At 45.6% G+C, this 27,998-nt stretch overlaps 1 protein-coding gene across 2 annotated transcripts; it reads right to left on the bottom strand.

Moving 5' to 3' along the window:
• Position 1: 1 nt before the first annotated feature.
• On the bottom strand, positions 2 to 26,379 carry TRAF3IP2 (TRAF3 interacting protein 2). 2 transcript variants are annotated; one of them, XM_066545807.1, is made up of 10 exons: positions 26,281 to 26,379; positions 18,899 to 18,983; positions 17,907 to 18,656; positions 14,681 to 14,870; positions 12,264 to 12,439; positions 10,632 to 10,720; positions 8,855 to 8,923; positions 6,455 to 6,571; positions 5,261 to 5,335; positions 2 to 605 (listed from the first exon to the last, which is right to left on the bottom strand). In XM_066545807.1, exons 2-10 carry the CDS (start codon positions 18,912 to 18,914, stop codon positions 459 to 461), a joined length of 1,629 nt encoding a protein of 542 aa, XP_066401904.1. In that variant the 5' UTR covers positions 18,915 to 18,983; positions 26,281 to 26,379; the 3' UTR covers positions 2 to 458. The 2 variants fall into 2 exon arrangements, with proteins under 2 accessions (XP_066401904.1, XP_066401905.1); XM_066545808.1 differs by having other exon boundaries at positions 6,455 to 6,568.
• Positions 26,380 to 27,998: the final 1,619 nt, after the last annotated feature.

Below are 27,998 nucleotides of genomic sequence, written 5' to 3'. Positions count from 1 at the left end.
GTAAGATTGCCTTACAAAAGGCAAATATATTTAATAGTGTATATACAAATTGATGGTTCAATAATGCTATACAAAGCAGGAATATCTTTAAAGAAACCTGAGCAAAAAGGAGGATGTAATTTTTATTTTACACTTATTGCAACATTATTTCTGGTATTTGTTTGCTTTAATGAATAATAAAAGGAATATGTTAAAACCAGATGTTAAAATAAAAGTGGGCATTCTTTCCATTTGTAGCTTATTAAAAAATCTAGAGAAGAGAGTTCTGCCCCATCAGCTTTGGAAATAGATGTTTAACATGGTAGAGAACAAGCTGAGCCTGAGTAACCCAAGACAACCAACTCCTTTAGCAGAAAGAGTGTCTTCTGTCATCAAAAAGAGCCATCTGGAAGAGAGCTGGCTCCCTGCCAGGAACAACCCTTTAACAACCACTCCTCATGTGCTTGAAGTTATAATGTTCATAACGGCACAACCTGGAGTGTTGGTAAAGGTCCTATTGGAGGAGCAACATATTCCTCCTCCCGCAGCAGCCGCAACAGGATGTTCTTCTTATTCTTTGGCCAGCTATAAATGTGAGTGTTCTGCAGCCAGGTAGGCACGTGTTCCTGAAAAAAACCACAAGGAAAATAAAAGCTAAATCCCATAAATCCTTCTGAATCTCTAGCAGAATCTTTCAGATTCCGTCACACCCTGCCAGGGAAGATTTAATTCTGTCTGTTCTAGGCACTTCCTGTAACAACAAGAAATGTTAATTTGGCTTCAGAATTGTATTTGGGTTCTTAAATAAATGAACTTTGTGTGATCCCACAGCTTGCCTGTCTCTCTTCTGCCATCACGTTGGCTAATTTCATCATGTTTCAAAGGAAGTCTGATGTCAATGACAGGCATCGAATAGCTTGTGAAAATAAAGAGGAGAGGAGAGGGAGAGGAGAGGGAGAGGGAGAGGAGGAGATTTCAGTGCTCCTAGCAAGGAAAGGCTGCCACCTTAGTAGCTGCTTAAGAATCCATACAGCATGTTCAACACTGGGATGAGGACCAGTAGGGAAAGCCTGGGACCCCACAGGAACATTTCACATGCTGGTAGCCCTCTCCCCCTCCCTTTGCACCTTTCTTCACCAAGCATGGTGTGCTCTGACCAACTGAGCAGAAGGCTGAGGCTGATACTGAGCTTGAGGAGAGACTAATGCATCTCCAGATTAGCAGGACCAAACTTCCACCAATCCTGGAAAAGGTGCAGTTCTTCACAGGGGTTGGCTAATGTCCATTAACATAATGAAGCTGGGACCAGCATGGCATTGGAGAGTGACAGCCGGCTAATGGAGATGAGCCTGCTCAGACCTCATGTTCCCATGTTCCCACAGCCTTGGGAAGATTTCATATGGACAGTCTGGATGTTAGGGATGAAGGGCTATTATAATACCACTAATTAACAGAGGGACAGATCCTTGACCAAAACCAGTTCATGGTCACCATGAGACAGAGATTTATTTTGGAATTGGAGACACCAGAACCTAGCCAAAATGAGACAGCAGATAAGCAACATGAGGAGCCAGGACATCCAGCACTTGGTCCCTGGACCTCTTATTTAGCAGTGTTTTCCCAAGATAGCCCCTGTTAGGAGCAGCACAGTTCCTGTCAAGCTAGTGGAGCTAGCTCCAAGAGGACAGAGCAAAAAAGCTGCTGGCATGCACATCTCTGGCACCTTCTCAGGGGATGCCCTGGCATGGGCTGCACATGTCCTGCTGCCAGCACACAGCCTAACTGCAGTCCAAACCTTTCATTCCCATGACCATGCTTCTCAAATTGGCTGTCTTTGACTTGGCCTGTACAGCTGTAGGAACAAGGCTGCATCGCTTTCCCTGCTCAGGGAGCAGTTTGTGGTAATTGATGCAACCATTCTGTTAGAGCTACAGGATTTATGTATAGGAAGAAGGAGGTGAGTCACACAGGCACCTACAGACCCATTAGTGTGAACTCACTTAGGCTTCTGAACAAGCAGCTTTGTGACTGGCAGAGGTATCTATCAAACCTGACTTTCCTCTTTCTCCAGTGTCTGAGAAAGGATAGGCTTTGGTCAGTGGTCTCCTAAAGCAGAGGCTGTTCTTCCAGATGGACATCTCACTGCACAGGGGTAAGATCCCACAGCACTCCCTTTGGTAGGAGCAAAAATAAGGCTTCTTGCCTCCATCTGCTAGTCTTTTTATTTTGGCATTGGAAGGTATTTTTAATCTTTGTGAATTTTACTCCTTTGACAAAGGTCTTTGGAATTGGCCAAGAGACAAATGTGACTGGGAGAAAGAAAGATAACTATGTTTGCATGCACATACATACCCTTGTTACATGGAATTTGTTTCTTTACTAAATCTTGTTAAGAGCTATAGAAGGAAATGCAATTAAATATGGCAGGGGTTTTACCAAATGAGCCCTTTCTCTACCTTTGATAAGAAACTACATTTTTTTTGACAAAGGAAATACAGGAGATATAGTCAGTCTAGACTGCAGAAATGCATTTGATAGATGTCCACGTGGGTAACTCAGTTAAGATGGAAATTAGTGTGAGAAATGTGTAGTGGGTAAGAAATCAGCAAGTGGGGATATAATGAGGGAGGCACTATACATCCAGAGACAAGCTCTGTGCCTTGCTTCCAAAACTGCTTGTGCAGTTTTGTTTAATACCCTCCATAATGAAGCCAGTGCAAAAAGCACCAGGACATGAATCAGCTCTGGCAATAGTTTTAATTTGAGGGAGGTGTGTAGGGGTAAAGGGTAGCCATAGCTGCTGTTTTTATCCAGAGTGAGAAAGGGGCTTTTCCTTGCCACACAACAGCATCTGTCACTGCAGGTGGGAGTAATGGGAAAATTGTTACTGTCCTTTACATTTTTAAAATTTGGCTGTGTATCTGTGAGCTGAGAGGACATTCTCTCTATACCACAGGGAGAGTATTTGATAACTCCACAGTTCAAACTGGTAGGAAGAGGGCAGAGTGCATTGGTGCAGAGGACAGGACTGTTCAGGGCTGTGACAGCAGAGCATGGTTTGACATCTCCTGCCTTCCCTGGCACCAGCCCTGTTCATCTTACCCCTTGGTTGTTTCCAGAGGAAGCCTCTAGCATGGGGCAATCTTGGCTTATTGCTTTGGTCATCAGGTGGCCAGATGAGGAGGACACATTTCTGTGGATTGTTGTGATGCAAACCTTGAACCAGCAAAACCCATTTTTCCTTTCACAGTGTAGCTGGAAATGCCAGTTCCACCTTAACTGTGTGTTCTGCATTCCTCGCCTCATTATTCAGCTTCCTAATGAACGCTCCTTGGATCACACAGATCTCTTCCTGCTGGAGGTCGACTAATTTTCACATACCAGCAGTGCTTTATGATGTGCTGTGTATGAGATTAACTCATCTAATAGCCCCATCCCCAGATGAAACCTCCAAATCTTCATTTTCTGCTTTTTTCCACTGCCAGCTATGCTAGCACTTGAACATATAAAGGACAGTACAAAAAAGACAAAATTTGAAGTAATTTGCCCGCCAACATCATCCAATTGTCCATATACTTGGCAGCTTTTCAGGTACCTCACTTCCTCTGACTGCCTCCAGACTTCATTACTGCAACTTGTTCAGGCTCTGATGCTCTCCTTCCACCCATGATGTCCTCAGTTACATTATCATTAAGGAGCTAGATGAACATAGGTGATGTACCAAAGGATTATACTGAGAAAGAGACTAAAGCTTAACAGCAGTAGAAAATGCTGATCTGCAAATTTAATGAGAAAGGCACCTCTCGAAAAACTGAAGGGTTATGTGAACTACAGAGGGTGGACAGGAAGGATTCCTGGAGCCTGATGCCTTTATAGAGGCAGCTGGATAAACCAACCCTGGAAATTCCTTACAGACCACTGTCTGAGAGAACTGCTGCTGTACACTAAATAGTCTTCTGATAAAGTTGAGCCCAAATTAACATAACTTACTGTTCTGTCTCAGAGCCCCAAGACGGCTAGAGTGTCTCCTGGAACACTTCTCTCTGCTACCCTTAAGGTGCCAAGTGGCTCTAGACTGTGTGGTCTGCTCTCATGGTGGGCACTCAAGTAGCCCCAAGGTCAGGAGCCCTTTTCCCCCACCAAAGACTGACTGAAAAAATGCTGGGTGCTTCTCTGCCTTTGGCCTGCCCAATTCCCACCACTGCTGTCTTCCAGGTACTTACTTAAGGTAAGTAGCAGACTGAGATCCTTCAGGAAGGGATCTGAATGACATGAAATACCAAGGGTATTGTTCAACCCACAGGACCTCAAATATTTTACAAACCCAGGGACATAGTTTCAAATTTCTGATCTTAAATCGCTGCTTAAATAAGGAATTTCATTACAGTAAAATCCACAAGTGCGGTGGGACTGCACAGCCTTGTAACCATTGATAACATTGTTTAAATTTTGACTCATGCTCCAAAATTTGGGCACCCAAAAAAATATAGAGATTCTTTCCATACTTTTCTAAAATGCAGCTGTACCTAAGGGCAACATGATGGCTACCCAACAGTGCACAAAGCATTTCGTTATGCAAAGTAAACATGAATACAATGCAGGAGATTGAGAAAGCTATAACTGAAGTCTTTTAATAATTTTGTCTTTGTAAAAATCCAAGAAATTTTCTGAGTGAGGTAGAAGAGATGGGAATCTGTTGCATTACTTATTTCTTATTCTCAAATGAATCTTCAAAACAAGTAAGGAGGGCAGATGAAATTGCAAGTCCTAAAAAATCTTAGTTTGCCTTTGATGGGCCCGTCACAGTTCAAGAAACAGCCTAGTACTTTAGTATTTATTATACTATTTATTTTATATTCTCAACACACCCTCTTCCAGACCCTCTCTTCACATCAGTCATAAATCCTGCCCATCTCACTCATCAGCATTGCATTTGGACAAATTATAAAAGGGTTAATATAAAAAGCATGCTTCCTGGATAGATTGCCCCTCTCCATTTAAATTCTTTCAGTGCACAAGGCAATTGGAGTTTTAGTTGTACATTCATCATCAGAAATACATTTATACACTGATTTATGTTGTGGATGAAATGTTTTTATTTGCATGTACACAAACCTATGAACTTTGGAATACATAAACCTATAAGCTCTGAATATTACTTGTAGGCTTTTAAGAACCAAGAAATTGAGTGTTTGGGTTTTAAGATTCCATCTGCTGCACTGTGATCAAAATAATATGCACTTAATCATGTGGAAAGTATATAAGCATGCACGTGTGTTACCTTTTTGGCATTTGGGAAAAGCACAGGGATGAATCTGAAGTTCATACTTCCTTGCTGTATAAACTCAATCTGCATCTAGAATAGAAAAAAAGCCAGTTTTATTGTAATAACATGACAGTTTTTCTCTGCATGCATCTGAACCCTATGTATAAAAACATTCCTTGCTTACTTAAACTGCTCTTCTGTTAAATGAGTTGATGTATTGCTGGTGGACTCGGTGTTGTTTGGTTTGGACACTTAATCTAATTCTTCATTGCTACAGAAAGGATACAGGAAAGATCTGTCAACATTTCTTGAACATTCAGTTTCATGGTGTGAAATAATTGTGGATTTAGCTGCAGGTGCAATCCCGTGAAATCCATCTCGAACTGGTGCAGCCTGACTTGACTAACACCCTGTTTGGCCTACACCCTGTTTGGCCTACAGATGGGTGAAAGATTTCAGCCAGAGGCCAGGTCTGTGTCTGAGCCAGGGCCCAGCCTGTTCCCCATGGCCCTGGACACAGGCATCCCACAGCTGGTATGGACAGCAAGGTACTGCTGAGAGCTCAGCTGCTGGTGACAGCTTCTGAGAAACCTGACCGCAGATTCCAGCTGGGGGATCAGATGGGTTCCAGGCTGAGAAAGGCAGCTAACTGCAAACCAAGGATCAGCTTCATGGCTCTATGGGCTCTTCTGGGCTGAATGTGCATCCTGTGAGAGGCTGTGGAGATGGGTGTCTGGTCTTCTGGCACCTCTCTGCACTCCCCAGGAGCCCCACATTGCATCTCTGGCCTTGGCTTTGCAATTCCATCCTTCAGTCAGCTCTACTGCTGCCTAAGAAAAGACCTCAGCTCCAGGATGGCTGAAGCAACGGGCTGGTTTAGAGGAGGAAGGTCAGGCACTGTTAAATAAGATTGTGCTCAGGGCTGTACAAGGGCTCAAGAAGGTGAAGGAGGGGAAAAACACCGAACAATAAAGAATATGAAGAAATAAGATGAGCATGTTTAATAGGATTTTTCTTCCTTGAACCTCTTAGCAGATGTTAATGAGCATACTGAGCTGATGAGAGGAAGGATTAATGAATTCCAAAGAGGGGTGTTTAACTATGGGGATTAGGGAAAACAAAGCAAAGAACCTGCCATTTGCAGACAGATTTGTCTTTTGAGAAGAAGAGACAGTCTTTGTAAAACAGCAAATGCATGTCCTTGCTTACCATCCTGTGGATGTATTTAGTATGTAAGCCGTGTTCATCTCTGTCCAGCTGGGATTCAGCCCCTTCCACATCCTGTTTGTATTTTGGACTGATTGCTATGATTATCATCACCGTCTTCTGTTAGGGAGAAAAGCACTTTCATGAAATTGAGAAACGCAGCGTGTTTGGTAGAGGCAAATCGGAAATCTGCCAGTTTGTGTTTTAAGTGATCTTTGTGTTCCTGGCAAACACAAGAGGATCTCATTCATTCTGGCAGGAAATACAGGAGAACTCACACACTCGTTCTCATCATTATTTCTCAACATCTCAATATAGAAAATCTAAATGTCAAGAGATGTATTAGCAGCTACCAGTTGACACTTGGAATCCCTGTCATAAAAAGCCACTTTTTATCAGTGTAGAGTGTCTATGTGCATACACAGAAAACTTTTGTCTTTAAATTCAGACCCAAATGTTTTCCAACATCTTATGTAGAAGTGCATCTCTTTAGTCATCTACGGCTTTTTATACAAAAAGCTACTAAAGACAGCGGTCTGTGGAAGCTACTTCTAGGGCTCTCAGTGGCAGAAATGATGTCTTTTCTTGCTGATCTTAGTGGCAAAGTGTGCAGAGAGGTGGCTGTGCAGAGAGGGGGGCTGTTGTGGATGGGCAGGTTTAGGGGTACCTGACAGCTCTGTCATGATGGGCTGAAGGCAATGCTCCTCCACCTTGCTAGGACAGCCCAGATCCTGCCTCTGACCTGTTTAATCCCAGCGCCACACTGAACTCAGGTTTCCAGAGAGGGGCCATCCTTTATATCTGGGAAACATCTCTCCTCCTTAATGGCAGGCCAGTTGAAATGCAGCAGATGAAAGCTTCCTGCTTTTGTTTACCTGGGGCCTGCCTTTCATCCCCAGCACATGAAGCCTGTGTAAGGCTTCCAAATCTTACAGTCTGCCAGGCATGTAATTAACTCTTTCCTTCTGTGCTGTATCAAGAGAATCTGCCCCACCATAGGGTCAAATATGGTAAGGAGCCATTATCCCTTTCACTGACTCAACATACTCCTGAATTACTTTTGCTTGTGCTTGACATGTGTGTAAGCACTTACAGATGTTGAGGGTTTGCAAGAGACATGCCCAGCTGTACACTTTCCTCTGCTTGTGTCCAAGCAGTCCCTTCCTCCACACACATGTAAGGGTTTTGAAGTTAGAAACTGCCTCTACAGTCAGTGAGGGAAACCAAACTTTTCTGAGGTGGGTAGTCAGAGAAAGATCCTCAGGTGGAGGCAGGAGATTGTTCTCTGCATGTACTGGTTTCTCCTACTGACTGTGCACAAGTCCCAGAGGAGATCTGCCAGCTTGTACTTTAAGTGATAATGATGTTTTTGGCAAAAGCAAAGTCACCCTGTCTTCTGGTTTCATTACCTACATTACACACAGTGAGCCCAAGCCTAATTTGTGCTGATGCAAGCCCCAGTAGGCATGACTGCATTTCCATGGCAGAGGTCCCAGGCTGGCTCTGCATGCAGTTGTATCCTGCCTGCATGGACACCTGCAGGAAACCTGTGTAGGGCTGCCTCAGATGGCTGAGTTTCCTTGCTCAGGTGGAGGAGAGTCCAGCACTTCTGTCATCCTGTTCCTGAACCATGGAGATCTGGCCAGAGTGAGTCAGAGACCCAGTGGACACTCAGCAAGGCAAGAATCCAAGGAAGGCAGCCCATGATGGCTCCTGTCCAGTGACAGAATTGCCAGTTTGCACCCAGCTGTGCTGGTATAGTCCAACCACTTGGCTTGATCCTAAAGGAGATGTGCACTCACTGCTCAGGGGAACTTCAGAGGAAGTTGCTGCTGCAGGGAACAGCACTGGCAGCGAGATAAATCTCTGTTTTACTGCTTAGATAGATACAAAGTGATGAGAGCAAATCTGTGTATCAACCAAGAAAATACCAATTTCCAGTTTAAATGTAGGATGGTTTATCCAGACGAAGCCTTCAGTGTTTTAGATATCAGTGTAAAAGCTACAGGCGAGAAAGATGAACATTAGCCATGACTATTCAGCCTGGGATGAAATGCAGGTATCATTGTAACCAAGCACAGCTAAACCCCACTATTTAAAAAGGGCATGGAGGAATAACTTTTCCAATGGCAGCTTCAGGCTGGATGTAACAGGCAGCATTGGAATTTTGCAAGAATGCCGGAATTAGCCCGTCATGTCTTAAAGAAAGAGCTCTGGGACCATCAGATACAGATGTGAGAGAGATTTGCCTCTCTCTGCAATACCTCTGCCATTTCTACAGGGGCAGGGAAGACAACAGTAGGGTCTTGCATTTTCATTCTGTCCCTGCTGTGTATTAGAATAATTCAACCATTTTCCTCAGGTCACCTCTGCTATAAACAAGGTTAAATTGCCCTTACATACATCACCTAGGTAGCGCTCCATCCACTTAATGATGTCAATACCTCGTACCGTGTCCTCAAAGATATCAATCTGAAAGAGAATGAAAGTCTGTAGTGAGCATCCCTTCACCTTTCCTCCCCATTTTAGAGCACTGATAGAGCACCTACTCCTTTCTTTGTTTATGACAAGCATTTCCAATTTCCTTAGGAAAAAAATGTGTACATGCACTTCTCCCCTTTCCATGCAGTCCTGAATCAAGCTGGCCAGGCAGCAGGCAGAGAGGGGCTGCTGCAGGCACATCCTTGGGCTCCACTCAGCTGGCCCTTTGACTGGCTGCCCTGCCAGTCCCCAGCTCCCAGGCATTTTTTACTGGACAGAAAAAGGTGCTGCCCACCTTCTCCATCTGTATAGCTGCAAATGCCTGCTATTTTCTGACTGCAAGGGTCTACTGAGTGGGAAGCTTTAGCTTCATATTGAACTAAATATTCAGGGTGTGTGATGGGAAGTCAGCCAGGTCACTGATAACCGGGTGCAGTTACCCAGACTTCAGTGACAGACTTCACAGGACTGAATATGACCAACACTGCTGGCTTCTCTGCACAGCCAGTAAACCCAGAAACCAGCAATCAGTGACTGTGACCAATGGAGTAATTATTAACTTCTCCAAGTTTTTGAGATAAGAGTCATGATCTGCTCTCATGTCTCGAGTCTTTCTTTTTCCCTTTCTGAATGCAGAGAGCCCACTTGTTTTCCTGCTTTGGGGCCATTTTGCTGCATTTATTATTCTGCAACAGGCTCCAAGCGTTGCCTGTCCAGCAAAGGTGCTATTAATGAGCCTTCTACTCTGTAAAGCTATGGTGCCCAGAAGCTTTCTTATGAATTGGTCATAGTAGAGAACTGCTGGAGAGAAGTATAATTGCAGTCTCCGTAAAAAAATCTTTGATTCATGAAAATAAATAAGCATGTGCAAAGCTCCCCACTGAGTCTCATTCAGTTTAATGATAGCCACTTGCTTAAATGCTTTCCTGAATTGGAGCCAAAGAGTGAAGGTTGAGGGGTCAGGTAGCATATGCTCTTGAAATAAGAAAATATGAATCAAGATTTTGATGAACACTGAATCCTAGAGCCTCTGTGGGCCTCTAAGATGAAGCAAACTCATGAGAAATTCAGTAAAAATCAGAATGGCTTATGGGATTAGAGAGTATGACACAGACCTTTTCAGGCCAATGATTTTCAGAATCCCTTTTAAAAGTATAACAAAGCAAAATCACTTTTAAAGGGATAACAAAGCAAATGAAACCATGAGATAGGCTGTTTCATTAAGTTGTATGAATTTTAGAAGCTACTTTTAGTTCTTTTTTAGCAGAAAGTTACTCACATCTGAAGAATTAATGATATAACAGCATTGGAGAAAATAAAAGGTAGGATGGGAAGAACATAAAATTGACCTTTTGTAATCCTGATATTAGAGATCAAATATGAGACAATATTAATAGAATAGCTCACAAAACCTCATATTAATTGCCCATCTGGTGTCACTAAGTGAAATTTTCCAGGATCATTATAAAAGCATATTTCAAAGCACAAAATTCAGTTAAAAGAAGAACAAACAAAGAGGCAGATCATTTAAGTTACAGCTTGCAAAACCGAGGCTAGTTCATCCTATCTGTATCTTCTTTAGCCTACAAAATGTGACGATAACCAGAAAAACATTTAAATGGACAGTGTATTGCTTCTGCTTTTTTTAAAAAAACCTCTTCCCTGGTTGAAAGCCATTTTTTCTGGAAGGAATACTTACAGCAGTTTGAAATCCGTTTACAGACAGGAAGTTCACAAATTTCATAACCTCCACTGCCGTATCCACCGAGTAGGTTATAAAGACCTTGCCTGGGAGAGAGAGTCTGTATGACTACATAACACATTTAAATACACCATTCCGGGGGTGAGACTGTCACAGCCCTCCTTTAAATACACCATTCAGGGGGTGAGACTGTCACAGCCCTCCTTTAAATACACCATACAGAGGCTGAGACTGTCACAGCCCTCCTTTAAATACACCATACAGAGGCTGAGACTGTCACAGCCCTCCTTTAAATACACCATTCAGAGGGTGAGACTGTCACAGCCCTCCTTCTCCACCACGCTGCAGGTTCTGCCCACTTAGGTCTCTTTGGATTGTTTACAAAATGGATGTAGGATAGTGCAGTGGCTCAGTGTTGAAACCAACCCCCTGTCACAAGACCTGCTCTAGATTTGAGCTCCTTCTGCCTTACTGGCAGGCTGCAGAGGGTAAATCCCTCTGCTGCTCCCCCTGGCCTGTGGCCAGAGCTGCTTTGTCCCATGCTTGGGCATACCTGAGCCTGGGCTCTCACCCACAGCTGGAGTTACCTGCAGTGGCTGCAACCAGCACAGCTTTCCCCAGACCCAATGATATGACAGAGCTGGAGGGGACCTTATGCATGTCATACTGCCTCTCCTTGGAGCAGCATTAACACCCTGTGCAGGCTGGATGCATGGCTGGTGACAGCAATGCCCTTGCCCTTGTGGGAGGGGTTTTCATGGCTTTGCATCAGGGTGAAGCAGCTGGCTGATCTAATCCAGCTGTGCATCTACCACAGATGACCCTGTTTTACCCAGTAATTCCTCCATCTAGGACACGCTAACTGATAAAGTAGGGTTTATCCAAGAGTGGCATCTGGTATCATAACTCACTCCCCTGCAGGCCAGAGAGGTGTGACGCTCTGGATTTGAAAGGTGATATGCAGAATGAAGAATAAAGGAAAAATCAAAACCTCAGGAGAGCTGTGGAGGGTTCTTAGTAATGGTACATCTCACGTACTAGTCAGATTGGCATTCAGAAATAAGCTATTTTTCTGAAACCTAACTTTTCCCTAAGAGTTGGAAGATGAATGCATCTGTGGTGCTGGTGGCAATAGAAGCGTGTCAGTCAGAGCCTGTGCTGCCCTCAGCATGTCCCAGAGTCCTCTCCAAACTCACCAGTTCAGGGAGAAACTGAGGTCAGGGTTCAACATATTTGTCTGGTTTGGGACAGGCAGAAACACTTTATCCCTCAGGCTTTGTTTGTTTTTAGTCTTTTACTGTAAGCTCCAGCCCCTCCTGCCTCAAAGGGACATCCTGTTTAGCAAGGAGTCATGAAGACAATCTGAACAGTATTTACTTTTTGTGAACAAAATAACAAGCAATTAATGACCATTATGTTTTCAGGATTCAAGGGGGTAATTACATCCCACCAAACACAGACACTCACACCCAAGAGATGTGGTGACACTTGGTATTTTCTTTTATTGTTGTCTTAATGTCATTTCCCCTGCCTTCTCCTCCCCCCCTTCACCACTCTGGAGCTCTCCCACCTAAAGCTGTTGGGCCATGCTGTAAAATCTTGCACAGAACAAATTTGCTAACCACTTACGCAACTCCTCCGGCAGATTGCTGGTTCTCAGAGTTCCCCTGGCTGCAGGGTTACTGAGAGGTCTTGGGACAGCAGCTGGAGATGGAAAATTGTCAGAAGGACAACCACATGCTTCATCTAGGCCACATGCCTTGGGGGGCAGCTGACCATTAGGTAGCTGGTTGTATAGCTGGTTTCTACAAAGAAAAGCAATGGAGGATTTAGAAAATACTTATTTTTAGGCAAAATTATAAATTTCCTCTCCTGTTAATAACAGAGAACTGTTAATAACTCCTGTTAATAACTAAGAACTTTATCTGCATATTAGCTATGAAAAGTTCTTGCAGAAATGCTTGGCTCAGCACATCTGCTTAGTTATTACAGTGTCTTTGGAACGGATACCTTGGTGACAGGCCACCACAAGAAGCAGTTTATCGGAGAAACATTAATCACAGGAAGTAAGCTGAAAGCTGTTCAGTTTGCAATTAGCAGAAGCAAAGGCTTTTCTGAGTGAGAAATAATGGCATGTCATGGATGTTGTTATGCATGTATGGAAGCAGGGTGGCCCTTGGGTAATGTCTTCCCCTAATCTAAAGAACCCTTCATGGCACCTCAGATGCTCTCATGATGTCCTGTGCAGTGCAGGAGGCTCAGAGAAAGCTGGAAACTGGGAAAATGGGTCAAGGGCACTCCAGCTCCAGCTCTGGAGGCCCTCCAGCCTTGGACAAACCCAATGTTTTGCCAAAGGGAACAAAGTTAATTTCTTGACCAGCAATGGCAGACCCAAGCAAGAGTTTCTCATGTCAGGGACTGGCATTCCAGACCTGCAATAACCTTGCCTAATGTCTTCTCCATTGTAGCAAACAGAGAGAGAGGGAGGTTTTTAGGAAGCTTAGCAGTTCTTGTCCTACACTTTGGCTTCAGATTTTAAGTCAACGGGAAGGTGAATATATAGAGATTTTTACGTGAGGTGTGCTTGCAATCTGCTGGGTTGAATTTGTTGGATGAGTTTTAGGTTTCTCTGAGAGCTTTTCCCCACAGAGCCATGATGCTTAGTCAATCAAGACCACTCTCTTTTTTTCCTTAGCCTTCCTTAAATGAATGATGACAGGCTAGTCACAGCATGTTTTCTGTTGTCACATTAAGATTTGGTTTATTCATTTCGGTGCAGATGTTTTCTGTTACAAAGTACTCTATAGGCAAATATTACCAGCATATAACTGCTGTTCCTGGAGTCAGCCTGCAAGCAGCAGCCATGCAGCCACAGGACAGACCCTGAGTATTCTGGATCTCTTTTAGCAAAAGAAAGTACTAACAAAAGCAACACATGCCTCATCAATGGCCACAAAAAACACTCCCCGGTGGCTAATTTACAGATCTTCCCAAAACTCCACCTTATTTAACAAGTGTGCCAAAAATCAGGAGTTTGGTTTTAAATTTTACTACTGCAAAGGACACCCACTATCTCCCAATATTTTTACATTTTCATACAAACTCTTCACTGCAATTCTCTCTGCTGCAGGCACTCCCTGATCCTGCTGTCACTTTTCTGTTACAGTCCTTAATTTTTCAAAGGCCAGAGCAGAATGATATTTCAACTGTCTACCCTCATTTGTCCTGCCCATTCTCACAGTTCCCTGCCAAGACCATGTCATGTAAGTGGACATTTTCAAGCACAGATGTCTGCAAGTTTAACACCTCTATAAGTATTGTGACACTTGAATAAAAACAGTCTGATTTCAGATTTTCTCAAAACCTGAAGCTTCAATTTGTTTTTATATAGCTGAGTCTGAAGGAACCCCTGCATGAATAGGATTTCCCATCTGCTAATGAGATACTTATAAGAATAGAAGGCCTGGTAATTAATATCTGAAAATCAGTCAAAAAGCCCTGGATGAAAAATGCCAGACATTTTGCTATGAAAAATCATAGAAAAGGCTGCAAACTGCAGTGCAGAGATATATCAGCAACTGATGGGATTTCCTCCCTTTTTCTCTGCACCACAGAAGATGTAAGAAGGAAGTCACTGGAAGCCAGTGATTGAGCTGTCCCAGGCTGGTACAGTGTAAAGATGGAGACCCAGCAAGCCACCAAACTGACCTTTGCCCATGAGCAGGAGAGCTCTAAGGTTTCAACTGAGATATTTTTCAACCCCTCATCCATTTAACCTTCAAGCATTTATCTTCCTTAAGGCATGCATTTCAGGGTGTGCTCTGACAACCTATCAGGTATCCAGCTTTGAAGTCCTTTAGGAAAGGGTCAGGCCCCCATTGGGTGTAAAACAGCAAATAAAGAAAACAACCCAGCATCTCACGTGTACTCCTGCAGCCTGGGCACGCTCACAGTACAAGGATTCAGAATTACTGGTTGAAAACCCACAAAATCAGATCAGAGGAACTTCCACTTCCCACAACCCCCACCCCCCCAGGCATACTTACAGGAATCGAGGAGGACCAGGGGAGGAGCACGTCCTCTGGGGTGGTCGGTCTCCAGTGCCTTTGGGAGCACGGAGGTTTGAGTAATTGGGGATGACTTGCTGGGCTGGGCGGATAACTCGCATGCAAGGTCCAGGAACAGGAGGAAGTGGTTGCGATGGCTCAGCAAAATGTTGGTAAGGAGCTCTGCCATCTGGGAGGGTGAGAAAATAAAGGCAGCAACTATCATTTCAGCCAACACATTTTTGCCTCAGTTTGTGTTTATTCCTTTCCAGGCATGTCTCAGGAAACTGAGCAGTTTGGAGGCATTTGCAGGTATCTCGCTCTGAAAGGAGCCAGATGAAGGAATGTTTTGGAGTCTGAAGCTTGCTATTTCCCATCCACATAAGGCAGGGTTCAGATCCCTGCTCGGGGCTGGGCTGTTGGGACAGCTGACAGTTAAACATTCAGAGCTGCCTTGTCCCTGTTCTTACTGTGCTTCAGTGTTTTTTGGTAGGTTTTGGGTTTTTTTTTATTTATTTCATTTTGGCAATGACTTGTGAAAATGAATCATCCCAAAGTTCTCATGAAAGCAGATGCAAAATCCTGGAACAAATCAGTTTGCAACACTAAGGCTAAACAGACTGTGATTATTGTAAATGAAAAGAGGAAAAATAATCGCTTAGTTTGTTACTCCACCCTGTGTGAATTTTCTGTCAAAGTGACATTTTAAGGACTTGCTGCTGCTCCCGTTGCCATCCGAGAGGCTGCAGGGGAAGCCCAAAGTGATAATTTTGCTCAAGTAATTCTGAACACCTTTACTGTTGCTAGCCACACATAATACTGATTAATAACTATTGTACAGTGGAACTGTTGGCATAAACTGAAAGAGAAAGCAATGTAAGCTGTTTGTTTCCCAATTGGGGAAAAGGATTTTTTTTTCCCCTCTCAGTCTTTCTGCTTGTGGTTTTCATTAGGCAGCAGCTCTGAGCACTTCCAAGCTGCTGTGTGCAGATCAAAGTCCAGCCTGGCAGGGCTTATTAGCACTGCATGATTATGGTGTTATGAGCTGTCTCTAAAAGCTGCAGTACTCAAATGCTCTTTTCCCCCAAAACTGGTTTTTAAAATCCTTTTAGCTATTTTTGGGTCATGCCTCCCTTTCCCTAGCAGCCATGAGGACCATCTATTTTTTTTTTTTTAAGGGGAGGATAAAGAAAGAAAACAAAGCTTTAATGGAATACTCCAATTCCAGGAGCCAGCACTAAAGAAAAAAAAACCCTCCAACCAACCCCATAATTACACGGACTCCTGATGAAATTGTGAGTCAGCAACATTGTATTTTTTGAGATTGTTTCAGGAGATTTTCCCACCCCTCTCTCATCTATTTGACAGGGTGAAAGGGACTGGGAGAACCATACTGCAAGTCAATATGGTTTCCTCCTGGATTCCTCATGACGAACTCTAGGGAAAGTGACAAGGATTTGGGACACTCGGTTTGGTTTGGAGGCTTTAAGGCCAATGTTTCACCAGTTTCCTTTAGGTCTGACTGCTGCTACAGCGTATTGGATGCAGCCACAGTTCAAAGCACAGCGCGGCCAGGCGTGTGTGCCCACACACCCCCACATCCCTGAAAGACAAATATCTGAAATTATGGTCCCCGGGCACAAGGCATTGCTGTGAACATTTCTTTGACTTCAGAGGCAGTTTTGTTGTTGTATCTCAAATAGCAGGTGCCCCAGCCTGCTTAGAGCCTCCGGGCACAGTTGCTATTCCCCAGGGGAGGTGCAGAGCTTTGTTGTGGGTTGCCACTGCCCAACAATTATCTGAGACACACGGAGCTGTCAGGAGGTGATTTACGCTGTAGCAGGCATGTGAGAAACAGGAGTACAGTTGCCAGCTTCTTGGTGCTGAGCAAATCTGCTCCAGCCATCTGAGTTTACTTTACTCTTTTTGCCCTCTGGATATGGCTGGAATGGTAGTGATTTTTCTGAAGAAAACCTTTCAGAGTTCCTGCTTTCAAACAAAATGTCCTCGTTCAGTAAATGTCCTACTTCTCACGATGCCTGCTTGTGGAGGAGGTAAACTGAGGTAAATAGTGAGGGGTGTTGTGCAACCAGCTCTTTGTCTGCTTAGAGCTGAACTGAAAGGAGAAGGTAGGAAAGGAAAACCAGAGCACATTTTCCAAATGTTAAGCTGTAGATGTTGCTGAAAGCCCATCTGTAGCCCCTTCCCCTTTACAAAGTTCCAAAATCAGAGCTGGGAATCGAGTTTCTGAAACCCTTCTCTTTCATATACCTAATTACAGCACATAGGTGAAATGAAAAAAACTCCTTAAACAGATGCAATATAAATGCTGTGGAGTCAAAAAAAAGGTTAAAAACCAAAAAAGGTTTATCAGAACAGGCCTACAGCTTTTTATTACAAAGCCAGCCCAAAACAGGTCAGGGTCTCATGAGCCTAATGTAATATAAATTATATTAAAACAATGATATTGCTGTTGAATGTTCAAAGCTCACTTCATAACAGATAAAAATCTCAGAGACGGAAAAGGAATACTAATTAATAGCAGGCTGTAAACTGCACTGTAGCCTCCCAGAGGCAGAACGCCCATATTGAGGGAGTCACATCAGCGCTCAGCGACACAATCACCAGCAGCTGAGAGGGCTCCATTTTAAGTAATGAGCTTTCATTTCAGCTGACAACAGAAAAAAAATTAGGATGATGGATGTCATGCTCTTTTCACATAGAAATAAAACACATGGGTGAGTCTGGTCATAGTGCTGGGAGATACTATTTATGGAGATCAAGGGTAACCTCCCATCCTGATCCTGGCAGGAAATTCTCAACTTTAGGGATCCAAGGGGGAGCAGGGAAATCTATGAAAACAACAGGAATTGAGTGGGTATAGGAGGCTGCCGAATGACTGATGCAAGGAGGAAGGAAATGACTAGAATATGAAATAACAGCAGGGAGAGGCTGTGCATGCTCAGCGTGACCGACAAAGGCTGGTTTCTAAGCAAAATCATTCGCCTGCACTCGATGAGTAACCACCACCTCTTTAACTTAAGAGGTTCAGAGGTTTTGCAGCAGAGTCCAGCCACATAACCCAAAAATCTGAAATCGTAAAATGGACTGCAATTAGATGTTTAAAGAGCTTAATAATTGCATGCTGTGCTGGAAACACGCCCTTGGTGAACGATGGCTGAGATACAGCCAGAGAAACTCCTGTGGGACGAGAGGTGCTACTCACATGGGCCTGGGAGGGGCTGCTGTGCCGGGCAGCCGTGCCTGAGGCAGCCGTGGGCCTGCGAGGGCGTGTTGGGATGGGGCAAGTGATGGCACATAGGGCACTGCTGATGCTCGGGTCCCAAAAACTCTCTGGAGATCAGTGGTCCTGGGAGGTCCTGGGGGTTGAGCACAGACACCAGCGGTAAGGGGGGCTCCAGATGCCTGATGCCCATGACGTCTTGTGACTGGGAGTTGTAGCCAGTATCTACAGTCCCCAGCTCTGCCAGAAGTCTGTTTCCTGAGGGTTGCTGTGACTGTGAGCTCCCTGGGCTGCTCTCCTCCAGTGAGTCCTCAGGAACATCAGACAAGATCTGCTCTGATTTACTGGACTTGTGCCTGGTGTCAGCTGAAAGCTGTGATCTTGGCTGCATGCCTGGCTTGTCCATAGCTATAGAATGTGTCTTTGAGGGAAATACTCCTGATATTGATTCACCAGGGGAACAGGAGTGTCCACCTCCATCAGGATCAGTATATTTTGACCACAAGCTGCTGTCTGGCTCCACGGACAGTGCTGAGTGATGATGTGCGGGTGCTCTGCAAAGGCTAGATGGATCGGCCTGAGGTGTTCGAGCAACACGTGAGCTCTGGGACTCCTCATCCTCCATAGCCTCTCCAGAAGGCTGCAAAGCCTTTTCCAAGACATGCTCAGGTAACTGGGACCATGGCAGGGATTCATCCACTTCGACTGGTATGCTTCGACCCACGAAAGTGCCTGAAAAATTGAGAGAAGTATCACTGGAGAGGGACAGCCACACAGGCAAATGCCTGTCATCCATCATCATTCACTGACTGTGAGCTGGAATACTGAAGAGCAATATGTATTCTTTATAATCTTTAATGCTTTTTAAAAAGGTGGCAGAAAACAGCAAGAAAGGTCTGGCTGACTTTTGGCAAAACAAGAAAGTAGAGGGTTAGCTGGAGTGAAGCTAGTAGAGAGTTATAATTTGGACTAACCTGACACAGAGGCCATTTCCAAAGTTTTTTGTTGAACTGGAAGTGAGTCAGCTGCCTTACTGCAAGGCCAGGATTTTTCAGCAAACTGGAAAACAAGAAAAAGGACTCTTGTGAACACAGTACTGTTTCACATGGGCAATAATCCTAAAATAACTCTATCTCAGATGCTGGAAAAGAAATAGCAGTTAAAGTTTTGGAAACTGTCTTGCGCAAATCAAATGTTTTTTATGGGATTTCTGAAACCTACCGTTCCTGCTGACACTGGATGAGGGCAAAAGCAGATGAACTGTCTCTCAGAAGTAATTCTTGTACCTGACAGTAGATCAGACTGCTTAAGTCTGGAGGTTTGGTTTAGGCATAATTCAGGCAACACAACCACTTGCAATTATTTTACTCCTGATCTTCTAACAACAGCTGATGCATCGGATCTAAACTTTATGACACACCTAGCTGAGTAATTTCAACTCGAAATCTTGTTTCCAAGTGCTGCTGCTTAATTTATTGTACCGTTTCTTCCAGTCTACCATCACATGACTCTCATTATTTTGAATTGTTGAAAATTAAAAGATAATTTAGAGAGATTGGTTGTTGGTTGGATTTTTTTCCTCTTTCCTTCAGAACTGACTTGGGCCAAAAACAAAATTATCACTTCCTTTTGGGACTGCTATCCCAGTAAATTTGGTCTGGCCAAGTGACTCCTGATGATGGAGACTCTGCTTCACCCCAAGTTAGGATGACAGCAGCAGTGATGGGTGAATGCTGGGCAGGAAGTACAGCCATCTTCATCCTCTTACAGGGTGCAGCTCAGCTTCCTCCCAGCAAATTCTCTTTTTTTACCATGGAGTATAGAAAAACACGCTTGGTGCTCATCATTTCCCCAGCCATTCACCTTATACCAGATTGAGGAAGCTAAAATTCCAAGTAGGAGAGTTATCAGAGGAGAGGGAACTAAGCACTCAAGCAATGGGAATGACAACATTTGGTGAAAGAATCTGGCCTGAAAGCCTGGTAGAGAAAGTCAAAATCACAATGTGTTTGAAGAGATCCAAGGGTTTCTCCCAACTTCAGTCACAATGTTTTGAACAAAAAAAGTCAAATGAACAACAAATTTAAATGATCACTCTATAAAAAAGAGTTGAACCGGATCACAGAGAGGTACCAAGCAGTGTCCCAGCCTTTACCCTGGCTTCCACAGTGATTCTGTAAAAGCAAATGTTGTGCCCCATGTTTACAGGGCAAGGTTGAGGCTTTACATTTTTGCTGATCAGATCAAATGACACGTACTTCCCCTGAAAGTACCTCTGGCACAGAAAATTCTGGGTGTAACATTTGCTGGGAAGTAGGATATAAACTGTGCTTTGCTGCTGGGCTGCAATGTAAACATTCCTCCTCTATGTAACTTAAACCCCATCTGTGCAGAAGATTTGCCATATATTCATACATACCCTATGTTATATTAAGCACATCCACAGGGAGAGTTATCCTGGGATAATTACAGTGGGATAATTACACTGGTAAATTTTCCCATGTAGGCAAGTCCTCAGAGCAGCTATTAGCTGCACCAGCACAGCACACACGCTGCTGCTGCTGCTCTGACAGCTGCAGCCCCTGCACGAGCGAGCTGGGTCTGGTGCCAAACCAGCTCCTGCCATTCCAGCACCCGGGCTGGAAAGGCTGACAGTCAGCTCACCACCATCATGTCTCTCCCTGAGGTTTGCACCCCTTTTCCTCTACACCAGGTCACAAAAATCAGCCAAGCCCACTGAGTCCTCGTTTTCTGACCGGCATAACTGATGTGACAAGAAAGAGAAAACCTCGAGTTCTCAGCACCAGTGTCAGGAACTTGATGCTGTGCAGGGATGGCCAAGTGTCCTTTGCCTGGGACCTTTGGTCGCAGTCAGTTTAAATGATGACTGCCCTGGGGTGGTGACTCACCAGGGCAGCACAGCACAGTCAGATTTACACCAACCAGGCTGTAAAGCTGCTGAGTGGTCCCCTGACAGAGAAGCACCTGTGAAGGAGAGGTGTCAAATGCCCTGCAAAGCATCTGTCTTCTGCTTACCTCAACAGTTTTGTAAACCTGATCCTTGGATCAGCTGGCCTTGAAGTGCCTGCTCAGACATGCTTCAACTTGAGGATATCTCTGTACGTTTGGTTGTAAAGTGAATGACTGCACTCCAGCAGCACAAATCACATTCCAATCTCTTACTTCCCTTCTGAGCATCTCCAGTTAACTGGTTCCTTGTGCAAAATTCACCCTGATGCTCACAAAGCACAACTCAGCTGATCACTGGGGTACAGCTCCACCTCGTAGGCCACATGCATTGTCTGATCATGCCTCTATTCAATATAATCCTTAGCAAACATACAAACTTGACTTTTCAGAAACAAATTTGCAATGCCTCATACACCACAAGATGCTGTTTTGATGGTCTCTGAAGTACCTGGGTGAAAATACTACAAAATACTTTGAATTCGGATCCTCTATATTCAATAGCCTTCAGTTTAGCACCATGCCAAGAAGAACAGATTTCTGTGGAGAAACTGAGATCTCAATCCAGAGCTCAATGAAGTAAATGGAAATCTTTCTATTGACTTCTGTACGTTTTGGATTGGGCGTCAGATGAGAGTTAAAAGTCACTAAATTCCTTTGGAGGCTACAACCTCCAAAGTTCTTGGTCTTTTTTAAAAAACAAAGAAGCTAAAATTCCTAAATTTAGAAGGAAAGCAAGAAGCTTCTTCTTGGTTCCATTGCTAACATCAGACTATCTATGAAATGAACTGCATGAATCTAATGAAAGGGACAACAGGGGCAAGAAAATTTCAGGTTTGCTTTCTTAAAGTTTGCTATTTAATGTATTTAGTCTGCCTTTTCGAGAAGTGATATTGGGATTCTAATAAACCGTGTCACAGATCATCAACCACCAAACTCTTCAAACGTCCTGCTTCAGAATATTTCAAAAATGTCTTTCCTATTAAACTCTGAATGGATAAACGCCTCTTTATCTCCCAAATCAACTTAATATTTTAAAGGCAGCCTTATTTCCTTCCTGTGTAACATGACCTCAAAAAATTACTCCAAATAGTTGAGTGAAATGATTTGGTCAGACAGAAGACACAACTAATTTGATAGCTTATGTTTTTACCTGCAAAAAATTCTAGGTTTTTTAGATAGGTTTTTGCTTAGACCCCACTGCAGGGTGTAAGCAAAAGCTGAGCTTTGACACCCACGCACAGCCCCTGCTCTCACAGGATCAAGGTAGGAGGCACCAAGGGGATGAGAGCTTTGGCATTAAAAAAGTAGGAAATGTGAGTTCATCCTCCTCCTCCCTCAGTAGCCCTGGCTGCAGAGAAAAGCTGTTACAACAGCAGAGCTCTGTCTGTAGCAATGGCCCCCGGGATAAATTAACCCCAGGATGTGCTGAACATCTTTTAAGCAATGCTAGCAGTGGCATGTGGATGGGAATTCCCAAGAGAAATCCCCACACTGCTGAAAATATAACAGATTATTTAAAAAACATCCTCCTCCAAAAGCAGTACTTCAGGGTGTTGTTTTTGCTCAGCTGAAGATTCTTGGCTTTTGGAAAAAGACCCAAAAGAGCCCATTATCCCTGTATTTTATGTTGCCTTGTGCTGCTGAGTTTCATTTTGCTTCCTTTGACTTTTCTAGTTAGCTTATCCTGCAAATACAGTTAAGCACAGGGCAGAAAAATTACCTGCTTGGTCTCCTGTGTTGAAGAACTAGAGGAAAGGAATGCTTCAGCATACTGAAATACCCTCAGAAACCTGTAGCCTGATCCCTTCTCTGGCACAGAGGCTGCTGCAGAGCAGAGATCGTGCCCAACCTCATTTGGAAAGACACTGCAACTTCAAGTCAGTTCATGATATTGCCAGAAAACATCAAGAATTTAATATCCCCCCTGCACCTCTGACTATTCAGGAGATTACTGATAACCAGCTGGAGCCATTGCATATATTTCTGCTTGTAATAAAGTAAGGAGGCCCTTCCTAGAGGGACAGAACCTGGACTGCTCCCAAAAATGTCAAGGGAACTCCTTAAACCACTCTTTTTCCTTCCTCTCCTTATACACCCAGTTCTGCAGTGTGCATTAATTCAGCAAATAACCTTTGTGGGTGAGTGCTCAGTGATTAAAGCTCCTGAGAAGAATCCCCTTCCAGCTTCCTCGTGAGGCTTCCCACACCCAGAGAGCTTCTTCCTCTGCTTCTGCCAGGGAGACAGGGGACCCCACCCACAAATCCTACTTACATCCAGCTACTGCTGGCCATGGCCATTCCTGGAAACCTGCAGGGAGAGCATAAAGGGGAGCAAATTCTTCTGCAGGTCAGTAGAGATGGGCCTGAGCACCCAAGTTTGAAGCAATGGCCAAAGTTCCCTAAAAATCCTCCCACAGAGTCAAGGGGACAGGGGAAGGGTGTTGGTCTTAGCTCATCTGTGCTGTTTTCTTGCAGCTGATTGCAAAATCCATCAGGTATTTATTTCATCTGTTTTCCAGCAGAAAGACTTGTCAGGATGCGCTGTCCCAAAACACACACACCAACCATCTATCTGCTTTTGATTAGAAACCTTCTGTCATGAAGAAACAGAGGAGAGAGAGACTGCAACATGAGCACAGTTGTGCTCTCTGCTGCTTCTGGAGAGGGGGAGGATATTTTTGCTCTTTTGATCAAAGTTTTATTTGTCTACCTTGTTAAAACAGAAAACATTAGGATGAGAAAGAAACCTCACCTTCCTTGGTGCACAACACACAAGGACAGGGTTTTTTATTTGCCAGTCACGGCATTTATGAAATGGCATGGGTAGAGATTAAGGCAAAGCTGAGATCACAGGGGGTGGGGACAGACAGGTATTTCTTGATTTCCAAATAATTCCTGTGTACTTTGGCTGAATCCCTTAAGCTCCCTGGTGCTGCTGATATCCATCTGCAGGATGGGAGTAAGTGGATGCAGAATCTGCAAGCTGCTGTGAGGATGCACATGCTGAGATCCCAAGGAATGCTGTTGCCATGGGGTGAGATGAATGTAAGTGTGCAAGAGCACTTGCTCTAAGTGCTGCTTTCTCTACAGAAACACGAGACACAACTTTCCTCAGAAAATCCCAGAGGAAAATTCTTACAGGAGGAGCAAGTGCAAATGCGGGAACTGGTTTCGGTCTACAACTTAAATAAGCACTGCCAAGGAAATCCAAGCTTCAGAGTTTCACACTTCACCGTGAGAAATTTCAGCTGCTGTCCTCATGGATGCTGACCCTCTCCCTTGGGTACCCTCCACAGCAAAGGCCAAGGCAACATGTCACATTCCTAGCCCAGACTTTTAGCTCTCTAGGGCAGGTAATGCTTATTTTTATGACTTCTGAAAAAATTAGAAAAAGAATAAGGAAACAATGTTCCTCTGGCTATATGGTTGCTCTCACGTATTTTCTGAAGCCATGGCAGGAAAATCTACATGTGCCAGGAGAACATACTTCAAATCCTGTCTGCATGGCAAACTTCACATTCTCTTTTGCAGCACTAATGCTGCTTCACTGGACAATCCATGGTGCAAAGGCTAGAGCAGACCTGATATTTTTTGCCTTTTTAGTGTAGACACCAATATACATGTTGAAGGAATGCTGGACAGTAAGTAGTAAGAAACCAGAAGGGTGACACCCTCTAGCAGGATCCAAACAGGCATCTCAGATATAGGCAGTTTTCCAAACTTTGTGAAATATGAAAACATCTACAATTATCTTCAGTATTCTTAAAAATGTGATTGCTTTCCAGAGGCTACTTCCCACCCATTTCTGGTGCTGATAAAACTCTCACAGGCATTTAAGAACCCCCAGTCTGGGTTGTTCCATAGCCCTGGGACATCCAAAACTCCTGTCACAAAACTGGGGCAGACTCAGTGGGGTGGGATGGGGGGATTACTCTGAGAAGCATCAATTTCCTCTGCCTGCTTTCCTACAGCTTCACGCCTTACATTGAAGACTCTGGCTCCTGAAGAGTCCCAGGTATTTCACAGGGCTGATGTCTCTCCCATCCCCAGCCTGCTCTGCAGCGCGAGGGCTGCGCGCTGCGTGGGCGGCGGGAGGCTGAGGGAAGCCTGCGGGACCTGACGTGTCTCCCTCAGCTGGCGTGAGAACAGCCTTGCTCGCTTGCAGTCATGAAACGTGCAGAAATGTGTGTATCCTTCAGACATGTACCCTCTGCCAAACTTCAAAAGCCACTGCTGGGGGTGGGGGGCACTGATAGACACGAACACCATAAGTGCAAATGCCTTGCTTCCTGCCTTAAGGAAAACAGAAAGAAAACTCATCTCCATTGGAAAATAAAAAAATGAAAAATACAGCGTGCTTCCAGACACTGCCAGCACTCTGCATGGGCAAGGCCAGCTTCAGAGGCTGATGGCACTGCAGGCAGCAGCACCACTGGCAGCCACCTGCCCAGCCTGGCCCAGCTGCCTGTGCCCCTCATGTCCCTGTCTCTGGAATCACCCACCATGGGTGTCACAGCAACATCTGGTCATGGTGGGGCACTGGTATGGCCAGTCCAGGCCTTGAGCCACCCAGGGCTTGCAGGAAATGGGAATTTCTGGTCTCAGGGTTGCTGGTGGTGATTGAGGACCAGTAAGCCCAGATGTGCCAATCTTGGCACCCAGCCAGTGCTAACCCTACAAAACCTGTAGGGTACAAAACCTGTATCCTGAAACTGGGCGAAATGGAAGCAGGTTTTATGTGGGAGCAGGTTTTATATGGCTGATTTTAATCCTAATCAAAAAGAAAGACTATCACCTTGCTCCCACTTGTTTCCGTGCCGAGGCTATAGAGGACGGGGCAAAACCGATGTGTGATCCTGTTTCCTTCACACCTTGCAACCACCTCTCCCTCACCAGGTCTGTGGACCTGTCCCATGCAGTCCCAGGTCAGACGGGGAAGGGAAGGGGAGGGAAAGGAAAAGGGAGAGAGAAAGGGAGAGGGAAAGGGCCATCGGCCAACACACCACCTTGAGCCGGCAGAGCCGGGCAGGGCGGGATCGGGATCAGGCCTGGCCGCCAGTCATTGCCAGGCAACTACGTAAATAGGCAGGACAACATTTCGACACCAGGCGTGTCCGTCCCCAGCGTTTACCCCAAACCCCTCCTGATTAAAAAAAAAAAGAAAAAAAAAGAACAAGAACCAGCAAACAAAACAAACTGCAGGGAAATGGCTGAAACATGTTGCAACCATCTGTGAGAGTCGGGCTCTCATGACCCGAGAGAAGGGGGAGAAAGCAAGCGAGACAGCGATTTGAGGGGGGGGAAGAAGCCCCAGCGAGAGCCCGGCGAGGGTCAGCAGCTGAGGGCAGACAGGGGCCGAGAGAGGCGGCACCTCCGGCACTTCTTACCTTGCGGGCGAGGGAGCTTCGCGCTGGGCTGCCCCGGGAGAGCGAGGGCTGCGCGCCTCCCGCGCTCCCCGCCGCGCCCAGGGCTCCTTCCTCAGCCGGCCGGGCGGCTTTCCCTCCTTTTACGACACCCTCCCTCCCTGCCTGCCTCTCCCAGGTGAGCGGCAGAACAGGCTCTGCAGCAGGAAGTGGAAGAGCACGCAGGGCTCGGCGCGGCGGCCGGCGGGAGAGCCTCTGTGGGGGAGTGACACTTGGAGGGAAGCTCACGGCTCCACGGCCATGCCTGCGTGCGGCTCGCCGCCTCTCCCTGGGAAGCCGGACGGCCTCTGCCTGAGCGCCGCGGAGAAATAACTCAGGGGGAACGCCGGTGTGGTTCCTAAACGGTGTGCCTCGTCGGGAAAGTCATCCCGTGCTTTCAGCCCTCGGCCGCTTACTGTCGGTGCCAAATGTTAAATCAGCTGTGATTCAGACTACTGAAGACAATCACATGATGCGTGTAAGAACTATATAAAGAACAACAAGAAAAAGATTTCTCGACTGGTTCTTTCTTTTAGGTTAGATTTCTAGACACTTCCAAGTTTCTACACTCTCAAGGAGCAGAAACTCGCTTTTCCTACCAGCTGAAACTTCCGCATTCTCACAGCTCCCGAGAGCCGAGCAGCTCCGGAGATGCCCGGAGAGCTGCCCCAGGAGAGCCGCTCCGGCCGCTTTATCCCAGCCCTCAGCACTGTCCTGACCCTCCTCTCAGCGCATCTCCCTGCCGAGAAGCTCTTCCTCATCTCCAGCCGCATTTTCTCAGTTTAACCCTAGAAGGAGGTTCACTTAGCTAGCTGCAGCCTGGGCGCGGCTCCTCATCCTCCAGGTGACCGTAGGCGGGCACCGCTCGCTGCCTCAATGCCTGGCAGCTCTGCCTGGGCACACCGGGACATCTAAACCATCCCCAAGCTCCTCGCTCTGCCAGTGCCACCGCTGCTCCTTCCTGTGCCCTCCCTGTGACACTGGCGGTGGAGGAAGGAGCCACATGTGCAGCATTCCTGTCCCTGGGAAGGGCTCTCTCTGCATGCCCACCACTCTGCCAGCCCCTCTTTCTGGTCCAAAGGCAAAGCTGTGACCCAGGCAATTATCTCCTCTCATTAGGGAATGACTGGCCACATTTTTGGAGGGAAACCTCAAGCAGCTGGGAGCAGCATGTGCCCCCAGCTGAGCACCAAGTGTGATTGTATTGACAGTGCAGTGATGCCCTGCAGCCTAGGCTTACCTTCCCCCTTGAGAAAGCCTACATCAGTCTGGCCCTGGAGCTGGCCATCCTGACTCCCTTCTTCCCCACTCCCTCCCTCCTGTGCCAAGGCAAAGGCCAGCAGGCCACCAGGGCTCCCTTTTGGAGCATCCTGAAGTTGTCCTTGACTGCTGCCAGACTTCGTGGACAGTCCCTGCTGGTCCCAGCCAGACCCAGATGTGATGAGCACTAGATGCTTACAGCTGGAGTAGTGCATTATAACCACAGTGATTTGAGTCAGCTGAAGGTTTAATCCCTCTGGCCTGGCCTCTGCTGCACAGCTGTTTTGCACCATGAACACCCTGACAGCCGGCATTTTCATCAAGGCTGCCCGAGCCCCGACTTGCAGCACACTGGATTTGGGTGGCTGCCTCTCCCGCCAGTTCTCCCACTGGCCTCCAGCTTGGGAGCAGTGATGGCTCCACTGCCACCTGTGTGCCACAGG

The sequence above is a fragment of the Molothrus aeneus genome, chromosome 3 (genome assembly GCF_037042795.1).
Source record: "Molothrus aeneus isolate 106 chromosome 3, BPBGC_Maene_1.0, whole genome shotgun sequence".
Classification (NCBI taxonomy): domain Eukaryota; kingdom Metazoa; phylum Chordata; class Aves; order Passeriformes; family Icteridae; genus Molothrus; species Molothrus aeneus.
The sequence above is the reverse complement of the archived record's forward strand: the minus strand, read 5'-3'. Positions and strand labels throughout refer to the sequence as shown.